We start from the raw sequence: 14002 nt of genomic DNA on the forward strand, positions 1-14002 counted from the left end.
TGAGATTTTGCCTCTATGGCCAAATTCTTTTCAAATTCTCTCTTAGCCTGTCTTATCAATGTTTTAGATTTACCTTGCCAATACTTGTGCTTTTTTCCTATTTTCTTCAGATGGATCCTTTTTCCAATTTTTGAATTTTCTAACACATGTTCAGTCACACACACGCACACCATACGCACTCATACATTCTCGAATGCTCACACACATGCGGTTACGCACATGCTCTCTCGCTCCCTATTCCTCCCATTCCCTCACCCCCTTCTCTTCCTTTCCTTCTCACTCACCCCACTTTCCTTTCATCCCCTCTGACTCACTCAGCCTCCTTTGTTTCCCTCCCCTCTACTCTCTCACCCTCAGTTATCCCCTCGCTTCCATCCTCTCTCCTCTCACTCACTTACCCTCTCTCATGCCATTCCCTCTCACTCACCCCCACTATTCCCTTCCCTCACACTAATCCTATTGGGTCTCTTCTTTCTTACTATCTTTCTGCTCACAAAGTCGTGGGCATTCAAAATTGTGCACTGCTGCTAATGTCTTGTTCGTCCTTAGGGGGCTTGAGATCCCCACAAGCATGTCACAATTTCATACCTCTGCCACTGCTGCTGCTGTTTTCTTCCTTCCCATAGGGCTTGGGATACCCATAGGCACGTCACAAGTTTGCATTGCTACTGCTGTTTTCTTCCTGCCCATAGGGCCTGATCATTGGGAGCCATGGGCATTTTGTATCTGGATGCAGGGTGAGGCACATAGAAGTGTTTTGGGGGGGTACCTTTTGCCACATGAAGCTGCCGCCTCACCATGCCTAATGATAGAACCACTCCTGATGTTGCAGTAGGTGTCCATTATGAAGAATGGAAAAAACATGTTAAAAATAGGACCTCACCCTTGCAATCTTAGGAACAAAAATATGAATACAATGAACTAGACTTGCCAAATGCATGTGCCAGATAAATCAAGAAAAATCTCCAGTATTTTCCATGATAAAACACAGGTGCAAAACCGGACCAATTTCTGCTATGGAGCTACAAATTAATAAATCTTCTACAATGAAAACAAGAATGGTACTGCATATCACAAGGGATTCTCAGTGAGAGTCAAGCATAATATGGATGCACAAGGGAATGCACCATTTTAATTTTAGCTGGGTTTCTCACATAGCATACCATGTCTTCCCACTGTCACTAAATCCCCGCTCTCACAAAGCATTCTATATGCTCATATAATAGCATAAATTAAAAGCACTATATGTGATAAACAGAAAAACTATAAATAAACATAACTGGAAAAAAACCTCTTGCCTTAAGTTATAGTTCTTTCAACAGGTCAACAGTTTTACACATCTGAGGGACATACCTAAATTTTCTCCACCCCACACATCCATCATCATATCATATTTTCCGAGCTCTTCAAAGTATAGCTTATCCATCACGAACAGACCACCAGCTATCATTGGTGTTCTAGAACAAAAACAAAAAAGAAAATACAAAATTAATAGATTACCATCATATGCCAAAGTGAACATCTGTGAAGAAATCCTAACTGCTTCCCTAACAACTTTCTTTAAAAAAAGAAAAATGATATTTAAGGGTTAAAGCTAAATGAGAAATTACTACTGACCTGATAATTTCCTTTTTTTTTTTTTAGGACAGACAGATGAGTCCAGAATCAGTGGGTTATACACCTCTACCAACAGATGGAGACAGAGCAAAGCTGACATCACAGTATATATATTCCTGCAGTGACATCAGCCCATGAACATTCTCTGCTAAAGCCAACTTTGGACAGATGACAAAAACTTGATTAACCATTCCAATACTCAGCCAACAGGAAACACTGAGCTCAAAGAATGTTTCAACACTATTCTAGGGACTGGATTAACAATTACCAGTAATCCCTGCAACACATAGGCACGAAGGAGGACCATGACACAATCGTTTGGCAGCCAAGGGTGGGAAGCTGGAGTCATCTGAATGTCCCAAAGGAAAGGAAATTTATCAGGTAAATAGTAATTTCTCATTTCTTAGCATCCAGATAGATGAATGCAGAACCAGTGGGATGTACCCAAGCTACTTCCAAATAGGGTGGGAAGTTGCTCGCGGTCCAGTCCCATTCTAGTTGTACTGTTATCTGGAGTAATTAAGTTTCAAAGCAAACAATTTTCTGGTCCAACAATCAACTGTAGTCAAGGTTATCTGCCAGGTGTCCCAGGTTGAGCTACTCTGGAAAGTGGTACTCACTTGTTTACCTCTGAATACAACCATATGGATGTGTCATGTGCCAGAAATGGTGGATCTGGGGTCCAGCATTAGAGATGGGGGCACCCTGCCTGAGGAGCTTTTACGTAACTCGACAGGGAGGGAAACAGAGGAGGTCCCACTGCGAGAAGAATGGCTCCATCTCTATACCATTTAGAGGAGCTCCTCCATCTTCCAAAACTGGTTCCACAGGGATCTAGGTGATATCTTACAGTTATAGCAGTTTACTGAGTCATGACCCAGGCACTTGTAGCAAATATTATAACCGTCTGTGATGGACATCTTGCAGCTACAAATGTGGTCTTCTTGGTACCGGACATCTCTGATATAATTATTTTTTTATTTTAGATAGCCCTGAAAAGTGCTATTGAGGAGCTGCCAAAGCAGTGAGAAGCAAAAAACTAAGCCAAAAAGACTGCAAAAGCAGATAATTGAGAAGAGCAAGACAGAGGGAACACATCCATGTGAAAGCTTGGACAAAAAAAACCTGAGGGGCTCATGAGGCAGCATGTGCACAGGAACACTCATACATGCTGAGTAGTAAAACTTTACAGAGATAAAGAGATGGGCCCATTGGCCAATGTCACCATGATGTCAGCCCTGCTTGTCAATAGAGAAAGGATCTAAGTAGACCATCAATAACACTCATGTACCATTCACAAGGAACTATAAAATGGAGTGAATGTCAGTGTACAGTATCCTCATACCCCAACTTTCCAGAGGAATTATCCAATTTCCCTAATTTCAAAATACAGCAGTTCTAATAATTTTGGGAATATCAAAATTTGCTCATTTTACCCTTTGCTCTTACCACTGGCTTCTGGTAAGAGCTAGGATTTTTTTTAAGGTCCGTGTCTTACACACAGGGTACTGAATATAGAAGTCCCATGTTATTTGATTCCAGATCTTTAAGACCCTCACATAATTCATGGAATTGACTGCTCCTCAAGAAATTTGTCTAGAATACACTGCTTTCAGTATCAGGCCCTTTCAGTAGAACTCTCTTCCCCTAGATTTATGCATGGAAAGAAACTATCTCAATTTTCAGAAATATGACCTGGCTGTTTAAGGTCTCTTTATTTTTAGTTATTGATCTAATATGTTACTTATTGATTTTTGTATAGATTTATGTTCTATTAGTAAGGATGGCCATTTTAGGATTTTATTGTATAATAAATTATTATTGCTATTGTTTTTTTATATTGTGTAAAAATTGTATGTGTTTATGACTATTGTATACCATTTTGATTATTAGAAAATTGTTCTAGTAAATAAAATTGCTATTGCAATTGGAAGGCCTAGAGTCCAGAAAAAAGAAACAGGCTTGAAGCAATGATACCAAACTAGAGAAAAGTAGCCATAAAGAGTCCTCTCTACATCTCCCTGAAAGTTGTTCCTGCATTGAATACATCGAATATGTCGATGTCACCGGGGTCTGGCACATTGCTGGTGCCAGGGAACAGTACACGAATGGCATCAACAACAGCGTCAAGACTTGGTATGTCAATGGTGCATTCTTCGGTGCCAACCACTTTGCAGGTACCAATGAATGGCAGTTCTTCTTCTGCGCCGAAGAATCTCTCAGAGGGGAAAGCGGTTTGTGGATGCAGAGAGCGTACCAACTCCTGTGCTAGATGCTTTTCCAAATAGCTCGACCTCTGAACTGTGATGGATCCAGGTTCTGGCACCACAGTTAGCAGAGCCTTGGCTGAGGAGCTCCTGCCAGACTCAGCATAGAATGCACTTCGGGAGGACAAACAACTCCAGCTCTTTATCGACTTGTGACGTTACATCTTCCGAGCCCTGTTCCGCTAGGATCTAGGTCACATTTGAACATAATTATAACTGAGTTATGATCTGGACCCAGCAGACATTTCTTTTTATATGAATTTATTTCCTTTTTTTGGTAGCACTGAAAGTTAAGGGGCTGCTGAAGCAGCGAGGCAACTGCTGAAAAAAATGAAGGCAAGGAAAAAAACTGCAAAGAGCAGAGAAAGAAAAAATCATAAGAGCGCGAGAATACACATCTGTGCGAAAGCTCAGACAAAAGACTGAAGGGCTCATGAGCCAGCGCAAGCTCAGTGTAAAACTTTACTGAACTATAGAGGTAGGTATGTTCGGCGCAGTTGGATGATGTCACCCACATGTCATGGCTAATTTAATCCTGCTTGTCAATGGAGGTGAGATAGTAAGTTTCCCAGCACAGTGCTAGAGGTAATTTGTCTCAAATTTTAAGGGCAGCGCAGCAGAAGTCTCATATGTTAGTCCAGTTAAAGCCAATGGAGAAGATATTATTATACACTTCTGCTGGGAGCCAGTGTAATAAATGTAGAGATGGTGATATATAATCATATCAACATAGGCCTAACAGGAGACATAGGGCCAAATAGGTTCTAGCAAGTTATCATTGGAACTGGAAATTATTTTCTTCCCCTCCTTTAGAAAGTATAGCCTTTAGAACGGATGTGCACTTAGGGACACAGTGCCACCACCAACTTTTTAAAAAGGGTGTGCCGTGCACCACTGAATTTCGATGCAAACACATTCCCCACCACTAGTCCCTGCCTCCTGCTTTCTTCTGTGCTCCCCCAAGTCCCATTCTTCCCCTGTCCCAACTGGCATCTCTGAATTGATGCACTGCAGCACAAATACAGGTGCCTCCTCCCTCCTACATTCTCACAGTGAAAAAGCCCCATTTGAACTGCAAGGCTCTGTATCTACAGAGGCCTGCATGATTCAAACGTCTGCTTTTAGAACTGTGTGGCCCTATGCAGTTCTATCAGCAGTTGTTTGAACCATGTGGCACAAGACTACAGGTGAAGCCTGTATTTAAGTTGCAGCTGAGCACCTTAAAGGTGCTGGTTGGGGTAGAGGGAGAGAAGGGATAGTGTGTGGGAAGAATGGGACTGAGGGGGAGAGCATGGGGAAATGGGAAGCAGGGACTGGGGGGAGGGAAACAAAAAAGAATGGGAATCAGGGACTGGGGTGGAGATCAGGGGAAGATTAGGATGGGGTGACAGCATGGGAAGAATGAGATTTGTGGCTTGGGGGTGCTCATGGGAAACGGATTTGGGAACTCAGAGAAGGTTGTGGTACTCGGATGGAGAGCAGGGGGAAGAAGAGAGACTTGGGGAGATCAGGGACTTGTGTATTGGGACAGGGTTAAGAGCTGGAACTGAGAGTTGGAGGGAAGAGCAGAGACTTATGAATGATGGAGAGCAGGGACCTGAGGCGAAGTGGGGACTTGGAAATTGGATGTATAGTGGGGGGTATTAGATTAGCTGGGGGGGAACAGTATGAGTGAAGGTTTGAGATGGGAGTAAGAATGAGGCTGAAGGGTGTGGCAGGGTTGAAAGGTGGTGTAAATGGTCTGAGGAATGGGGAGGGAGTGAAAAGCAGAGGAAAAGGGGCTGTGGAGAGATATGAAAAAAGGGATGGATTAGTGAAGGAGGTAACAGAAGGTGGGAATGGGGTTGGAAAGCTGGTGAAAGAGGGATAATAGGAAGTTGATAGGGGGTAAGAGGCAGAAGAATGGGCTGAAGGCCAGGGAAGGAATACATGAAAGAGAAGGAAGGAACAGGGGCTGGTAAGATGAAGAGGATGAGTACACATGGATGAGGAACAAGGGAATGGGTGGAAGACAAAGGGGAAAGGGGTTCTGGAAAAGGAGTAAGGGGGAAATGGGAGGGTTGGAGGGGGTTGGGATAGGAGATGGAAAATTGGTAGGTGAGAGGTAAATGAGGGAAACTATGGACTGGATGGTTAGAGGAGAGAAAAGGATTATGAATGAATAGAAACGCAAAGGAGAGAAATGAAAAAAGATAAAAAGGAAAGATGTAAAGAAGGAAGGGAAGATGACAAGAGGAGAATAGAAATGGAAAGTGGGATGGAGGAGACTGAAGAGAGAGACTGGAACTAACTCAATCACAAAATTAAAATGTCCATACGACAAAAGCAGAAAATATTTTCTTTACAGTTTTTAGAGAGTTGAATGTGTCAGGTTTAGAAATGTGCATTTCTTATATCTTTGCATTTTGTTCAATTCAAGAGGAAATGCATTTTTGTTTCTTTTTCTCTGGTGTGAAACTACTTGCAGATTTGGGCTTCTTGAAGTTTCCATTTCAGTTTTGCTCTGCATATTTCTGGTTTTAATTTGCTGTCCCTTATTTGTCTTAGGTAAGGGTCAGTTTGTGTTGTGTATGTGTATAAATGAGGTGAGAGATTCTGCTGGCATATAGTGTCTGCCTTTTTCTGATTTTCCCAGTAGAAAAATGTATTGGTCTTCTAGGGCCTATAATAATATTTGCAGTGCTGATTCTTCCCAGGTAAAATTGCTGCTATTTGAGTCCAGCTAGTTTGTTATGGTTTGGCAAGTTTTCAATATAGATTGAGTGTTGTTTTTGAAGGGTTATGTGATACTTAAAAATTTTTCTGTTTGTGAGGTGTTTGCAAAGATGTGACTGAGGTGACACCAGAATTTAATTTAATTTTTTTTTTTGTATAGTGCGTTGGTGAGGGCCTGACTCCTGGAGAGTGTGGGTACCTTAGCAGGAACTTGGGTAGGGGGAGGGCATCTCATCCCATCCCTCGCCTCAAGCAGCAGATTGTCTTGAGCCGTTCCTGACTGCTGGCACCAGTTATCGATAAAGTAAAGCTCTGCTCCTACTCTGAGCTGCAGACAATATGAATTACGGTACCTCCCACAGCCTGACATCATCATCAAAAGGCTCGCTCAATGTTGTGCATGTCAAAGGAGATATTTTTAGGCCTGGCCTTTACTGATGATGGCTAGGGAAGCAGCTTCACATGGCGGCGGCAGCAAATTTTCTGATGCACCACCAGCTTTAGCAATCACTTATGTCCCTGAGTGCACTATACAAATCTCCAAATACAATGTAGATATATATGGGAGCCACCACATGGAACTGCACTGCTTTTCAATGGAAACCGCTCATATATCATGAACTTCCACACAAATTTTGAGAATTTGTAAAAGTCTGTAGGACACATATGGTTTATTTTATGCATATATATATATATATATATATTTTATTATTTTTTTTTATTTTTTTTTAATATATAGATATATTTGCTCGATCACAAAAAAGTGTTGATTTTAGGAGTTGCCTTAATCTCATTTATAAGTTTTAAAATGTATCTTTATAAATATTTTTAATGAAGCATACACAACAAGGTAAAGATGCTGTAAACATGATTTCCACAAGGTACTGCAGCTCTGTTGATAACAGTGGAGTGTCTGCTAAAGAACTAGAGTTTATCCAAGTCACAAAATAATATTTTCTCAAAAATACATCCCAGTGCCTTCCCTAAATACACGGTCCCTACAAGCTCATTATTTTAAAAAGCGGTGTTGCGGATGTACCAGGACACAGCATTCTTCTGTTGTGACTCACGGACTGGCTTCTGGGGCCAGAAGAGGCAGCAGCAGTGTGGTAGTTGCAACTGTGTGGCCCACCGATTTGTGCTTGGGATACAGCTTGGCACAGCTGGACACAGCAAAGCCTCTCTTCCTGCCCTCGACCTTGCATCTTAGGCCTGGACAGGAGCAGCGCTTTGGTGGCTGTAATGCACTCCAACAGGCGGTGTTGCGGATGCAGTAGGACACTGCAGTCTTCTGTTGTGGCTCACAGACTGGCATCTGGGGCCACACGAGGTGGGAGCAGTGTGGTATTTGCAACAGTGTGCCCCTGTGGGTGGTGCTGGGGACAGAAATGGACACAGAAAAGCCTCTCTTCCAGCCCTCAACCTTGCATCTCAGGTCCGGACAGGAGGCAGATAGGAGGTAGGAGCCACAAGGAAAATAAAGGCCACTTTTCTAGCTTTGATCAATAAATTAGCTCTACCTTTCTATGAAAATTGCTTAGTCACCAAACATCTGTAAAACAAACAATATGAGATCTTTCTGGGTTGATGGATAAAGATTTTATTTTATTTATTTTTATTTTATTTAGCATTTTTCTATACCGACTTTCCAATAACAAAATTATTGATCAATTCGGTTTACATTTTAAACAATAACAACAATGACAAGTAAATGTCTTACAATGAACAGGTCGAATTAACTTGGATTAAGATATATGGGGGTAATAACATAATTAACATGAGCGGTGCCTAATATAGGCTAGAGGCTGGGTTTTAATGATGATGCCTCTAGCATCTGTACACCTGGGGGGTCCATATTCAAATGCTACTTAGCAGGATAAGTCAGACTTATCTGGCTAAGTGGCTGCTGCTGAATATCCAGCTATACCACTTGGCCGGATAAATCACTTATCCGGCTAGTTAGCCGTATAGTCTGTGGGTGGGCAGTGGGCATAACCGAACAGTGCTACCTATCTGGCTAACTTACAGGCCGATACAGTAAAGTGGGGCCGCGGTTACCCCGCTCCTAACCCGCTTTCTACTCACTTTCCGGCCGCGTTAGCCCTTCCTGCGATACACTATCCCCTTTAACCCATCCTTACCGCCTCTTTAAATCCCCGGGTAACCCCTTCCGCATGCGGCATGTATATTAAATGTAAACAATCGAATTAGCTATTCCCTCCCATACAGTAACGCGCGCCCCGACTATCGCTATTTTACCCTGCTGTTTTGCTGCGCGTTTAACCTGCTAACTTACCGCCTACCCTTACCCCTGCGTTAGAGGCAGGGGTAATGGTAGACGGCAAACTTTCCCCCAAAAGGAAACCTCTAAAAACCTAAAATCCCTCCTCCCGAAGCGACTCGACATTACTTTTTGTTGTTTTCTTACTTTTTGTTGCTTTCAGCTCCTTCCCTTCTCTGCCGTCTTCCGGAGAGGCAGCCGCCGGCGAAAGCAGCTTGCAGCGTTCCCCCCTACGCAGGTCCCGGTTCTCCTGGCTCGGCCCTCATCAAATTATCAAGTCGGGTGAAAGCCCACTGTTCTGTGCCCTCTCCAGTCACAGCGCGAGCGAAGCGTACTTTCATTGGCCTGAGCGCCCGTCAATTTGGGCGCTCCAGCCAATGAAAGCACATAGACGGGCATGCTTTCATTGGCTGAGCGCCCGTCTAATTGGGCGCACATGGACGGGCGCGCGTGACGTCACGGCGTGCGTCACGCGCGCCCCTCTATGTGCTTTCATTGGCTGGAGCGCCCAAATTGACGGGCGCTCAGCCAATGAAAGCACGCCCGTCTATGTGCTTTCATTGGTTGGAGCGCCCAAATTGACGGGCGCTCAGCCAATGAAAGCACGCCCGTCTATGTGCTTTCATTGGCTGGAGCGCCCAAATTGACGGGCGCTCAGCCAATGAAAGCACGCCCGTCTATGTGCTTTCATTGGTTGGAGCGCCCGTCAATTTGGGCGCTCCAGCCAATGAAAGCACATAGACGGGCGTGACGTACGCCGTGACGTCATGCGTGCCCGTCTATGTGCTTTCATTGGCTGGAGCGCCCAAATTGACGGGCGCTCAGGCCAATGAAAATGCGCTTCGCTTCGCTCGCGCCGTGACTGGAAAGGGCACAGAACAGTGGGCTTTCACCCGACATGATAATTTGATGAGGGCCGAGCCAGGAGAACCGGGACCTGCGCGGGGGGAACGCTGCAAGCCGCTTTCGCCGCCAGCTGCCCCCTCCGGAGGGCGGCAGAGAAGGGAAGGGGCTGAAAAGCAACAAAACGTAAGTTGGCACATGTCGAGTCGCTTCGGGAGGAGGGGATTTTCGGTTTTTAGGTTTTCATGGGTTAAAGTTGGGATCCACTTCCTGGTGCCTGTCATTTCAAATGTCATTTGAAATGACATTTGAAATGACAGGTACCAGCGCACCAAGGATACTGTATAGGCGCTGTATTAAGCGCCTATACAGTAAAATGGGTTGCGTGGGCCTAACGCTTCGCCTAACGCTTCGCAGACACGGCTTGCATTTGCATGCGATTTAAATAGAGTATCGAGCGGTATGTGATCAAAACAGTGCGTGGGGCAAACGAGGGTGCGCCCGGCACTGCCGCACTCTTTCTAACGCTTCCTTACTGTATCGACCCGTTACTCAGATAAGTAGCACTATTCAGCCTTATCCAGTTAAGTAACTGGATAAGTTAGACATGGCCCATAGCGGCTCTAAAGTTTGCCGAATATGCTTATTTGGCTAACTTTAATACTTATCCAGGTGGACTCCATCCAGCTGGAATAGGCCAGGGTATTGCTCAACAATCATATTGTGTTGTGTGCTGAAACCTCATATGATGTGCAAGAGCCTACCCAATCCATTGTTTATTTTTCATCTTGTCCTCTTTATAGCTTGGTAAGAGCGCTCTTCCCTCCAGACCCACCTAGGAGTTATGCAGGACCAAACAACCCAGGTAAATAGAAGAAATTCTGTTATGGAGATGCAGTCTCTCTGCATCTTTATCATCAGCTCTACGTTACATATTGTTGTTAGATCATTTCCGCCCAGATGCAGGCTTATGGCATAAGGAGAGGGCCTGTATTTTACTCATCTGTATTACTAAAGGCATCAGCTTGTCCCACACCATCTCTGGGTGGCCCTTCCACAGTTTCACCATCTTGTGTCTAGCCATACCCAAGTGTACCACCTAAGGTCTGGTTTTTGCTCGTCTTTCAGTCCAACATACAAGAGTACCGATGACCCATATATGATGTAATTGTTGACCTGCACCTGTAATGGAGACAAGGTTGTGGTTATGAGAGGTCAGTTAAAGTATTCATTCAGCCTTAGGTAAATCTGATATCTTTGTTAGCACCATCTCCAAACCCCCATTATGGCTTCCTTTGTAGGTCCCGAGATGTGGCTGTGGTTGCTGTCCGATTCTGAATGAATGGGAGGTATCTATAGAACTATTTATGGCTGCTGCTTTTAGAGCCTGGTATAGCACCCATGTAAATTGGAAAGGTATAGTCTGGTGGCTCCAGAGATGCGTCAAATGGGATGCCCGTGAAGCTGCCAGGGGATTCTCCTGGACAGAGTTGACTGGACCAAGATAACTTAGGGGACAGAGGAAGACTAAATTCCACAGAGGTCCTCAGGTGAATGGGTGAGATATCACTGGAAATCAAATTTTTGTGGTTCGAAGAGGTGGCAGCTGTTAGTGGTGGAGCTGGAAAAGCAGGAAGAATCGGGTAAACTGGTTAGAAAGTAGGTTTCTCCTGCTCATGCATGAAGGATGCAAAGAAATCTATAACGATATCTGTAATCTGGTCCATGGGACCTTTGAGCTGGGGTAAGAGATGGTCAGTCCTCCTTAGAGATCAGAATAGGTTTATCTGTGACTAAAGGAGAATTAGACAGAAGCTGCTGAATAAAACAGTGATTATAGTCAAAGTCTATATAGTGATTATAGTCAAAGTCCCCGTGATAGCAGCTGCACCTCCAGTAGAGAGGAAGTGATGGGAGGTGGCAGTCTTAGCTGGGCCTCTACTATGAAAAGCTCCTTACACCATGTACAGCTTTGTTGGCAGTGCAGCCTTCAAGATCTCGTTGGGCATAACACTATGCCGGGTAAACTGCCAGCAGTATAAAGTGCAGTTCCCTGTCCCCTGTCCCTGCAACCACAGAACTAGAGTGTACTGAGGCAAGAAAGGTATGATGGCCACTGGGTGCTGCATGGAGATGAATGATTCGATGATAATTTTTGATGATGGATGGGCCAAAACGCCTTGGGCGGCTGGTGTGTCGACTAAAGATTTAGTAAACGTTTTGTGTGTCGATTGCATGGAGGAAAGATGCGTTATCCGGACTGTTGCAGGCTTTTTTGGATGCGTCGATGACTCATGTATCAAAGAAGTTGATGGAGATAGCATCGGGTGCGTCGGTGAAGAGTGCGTTGATGCAGGTATTGTCGGAAGTGTTGTATCTATGGACCCTTGGGCCAAGGCAGGATTGACTCTACCTGCAGGGAGGAGCCCTGCAGGTAGTCACCATCAGCAGGTGGACCCAGGCGAAGCAAAGACCAGTCAGGACCTTCACCTATACCAGCCCACATTCCCCTTGGGCACCAGGGCCAGCAGGACTTAGGTGGGGGTTTCTGCTGATGGCAGAAGAGAAGGTCCGTAGATAGTTAGGGTCATAGGCAAGGGGCAGTCAGGCATATCCAAGGTCCAGTCAATGGTCAAAACCAAGTATTTGTCTAAGAAGAGAGAAAAGGGATCAATAGGCAGGAAAGGCAGGAAAGCACAAGAACAAGTGGGAAATTTGGATGGAACAGACAGGACCAAATACAGGAGACAAATTGAAGACAGCTGGACGAGGACTGAAGACAAGCTGGATGTAGACTGAAACGCAGAAAGCAACACACACTAATAGGAAGTAGATGGACCTGTTGCTGAGGTGAGTTGCTTCTGGGGAGCTGCCCTTCTATAGGCCTATGCTGATGATGTTGTCACTAGGGGCCGCATGCACTTTCCCGCCGCGGTCCCTTTAAATAGCAGAAGGTGGTACACGTGTGTGTCTAGGTGGAGGTGTGGCAGATATTGGCGGCATCCTGCTAGCATCTTGCTGCGTTGAGAAGTGGCGTCCTGCTGCATGGCTGGCCAGCAGCGTTCGCCACGGTGGGGAGCAGCAGGACCGGACCAGCCGGAGTAGGTGAGTGCAGCAGTTTGCAGGAGTAGCCCACAGCCCGCCAAATGCAATAGGAAGCATCGAGAGGGACCTGCATTGAGTGATGTGTCGATGCATAGAGTTCCATAGTCAACAGCCAATGCTTCTTGGACGCATCAGTAGGCGCATGCATTTTTAGTGTGGCTTTTTCGATGTGATTAGGTGAATTTGATGCTTTATTGTTTTTTTCTTGGTGCTGCATCAAGTATTTTTCTTCTCTGCTGGCCCCACCTCTGCTTGCACTAAGTGCATCAAGGGGTGTGGGTGTTTGCCCTTTGACAGTGCTCTCTTTCCATCCAACAGCTAAGGTTGCTGCAGACTGTCCGTCTTGCGCATCGATGCGCTATGGACCTTCATATCTGAGGAGCCTTGTCCGAAGTCAAAGTTCCGAGAAGAGGAAGAGGAATGGCAACTCTGTGATCGAGACCTGATTTTTGAAGGGCACAAGGAAACAATCTTCGTCACTCTTGCCCTCTGCAAATGAGGCAACATGTAGTTACAGGCTGCACAGTTCAGCTGTTCATAGTCAGAGTGTCTGCAGGGGCAGGCCCTGAAATCACTGGTCAGTTTTCTCAACATCATGCAGTGCTTCTTTTCATTTCTTTATGGTAGTACTGAAAAGTATTGTTTGGGGGTCACTAGAGGTAGCGAGAAGTTCAACAATCCCTATAATACAGGAGACAGTCATGGAGAGACTGTTTAAGCGTCTGTGCATTAGCGCAGACAAAAACAGACTGAGGAGATTCTAGAAGCAATGATCATGCAGGAAGTCCTGCACATGCCCAGTAGAGCTCAAAGCTCTACTAGCTTGGAGAGAGAGAGTTTTGTCCAGTGCTGCCTGATGATGTCACCCACAGATCATATCTAATTCAGTTCTGCTTATTGATGGAAAACATAACTAGCATCTTTCTATTTTATATAACATTTACAAAGAAATTTTAGAAGAAAAGTACCTCCTGCTTATTATTGAGAAATACCTTCCTTCCTGCTGTGTCTCTTTTACCACATCTGGAAAAAGTCAAATTGCTTGCCCATAAAAAGATCTATCCTTACGACACAAAATAACGGTTATATCCAAGCTGTATTGCTTTCTCAGGCACAGGTAACCAACAAAGTTGATATTTTCATAATTTTAGAGCTAATCTGCTTTAAAAAAGGT

The 14002-nt window shown here is 44.7% G+C and overlaps 1 protein-coding gene across 1 annotated transcript in view; it reads right to left on the reverse strand.

Annotated features, from left to right (window-relative positions):
- The window catches only part of GALNT2 (polypeptide N-acetylgalactosaminyltransferase 2), a 463548-nt gene that overhangs the window by 143643 nt on the left and 305903 nt on the right, over nt 1-14002 (reverse strand). The window contains exon 10 of the mRNA XM_029594179.1: nt 1354-1457. Coding sequence (XP_029450039.1) covers nt 1354-1457 — 104 coding nt within the window. The remainder of the gene's footprint in view (nt 1-1353; nt 1458-14002) is intronic.

Source organism: Rhinatrema bivittatum, chromosome 3 (genome assembly GCF_901001135.1).
Source record: "Rhinatrema bivittatum chromosome 3, aRhiBiv1.1, whole genome shotgun sequence".
In the NCBI taxonomy this organism is placed as follows: domain Eukaryota; kingdom Metazoa; phylum Chordata; class Amphibia; order Gymnophiona; family Rhinatrematidae; genus Rhinatrema; species Rhinatrema bivittatum.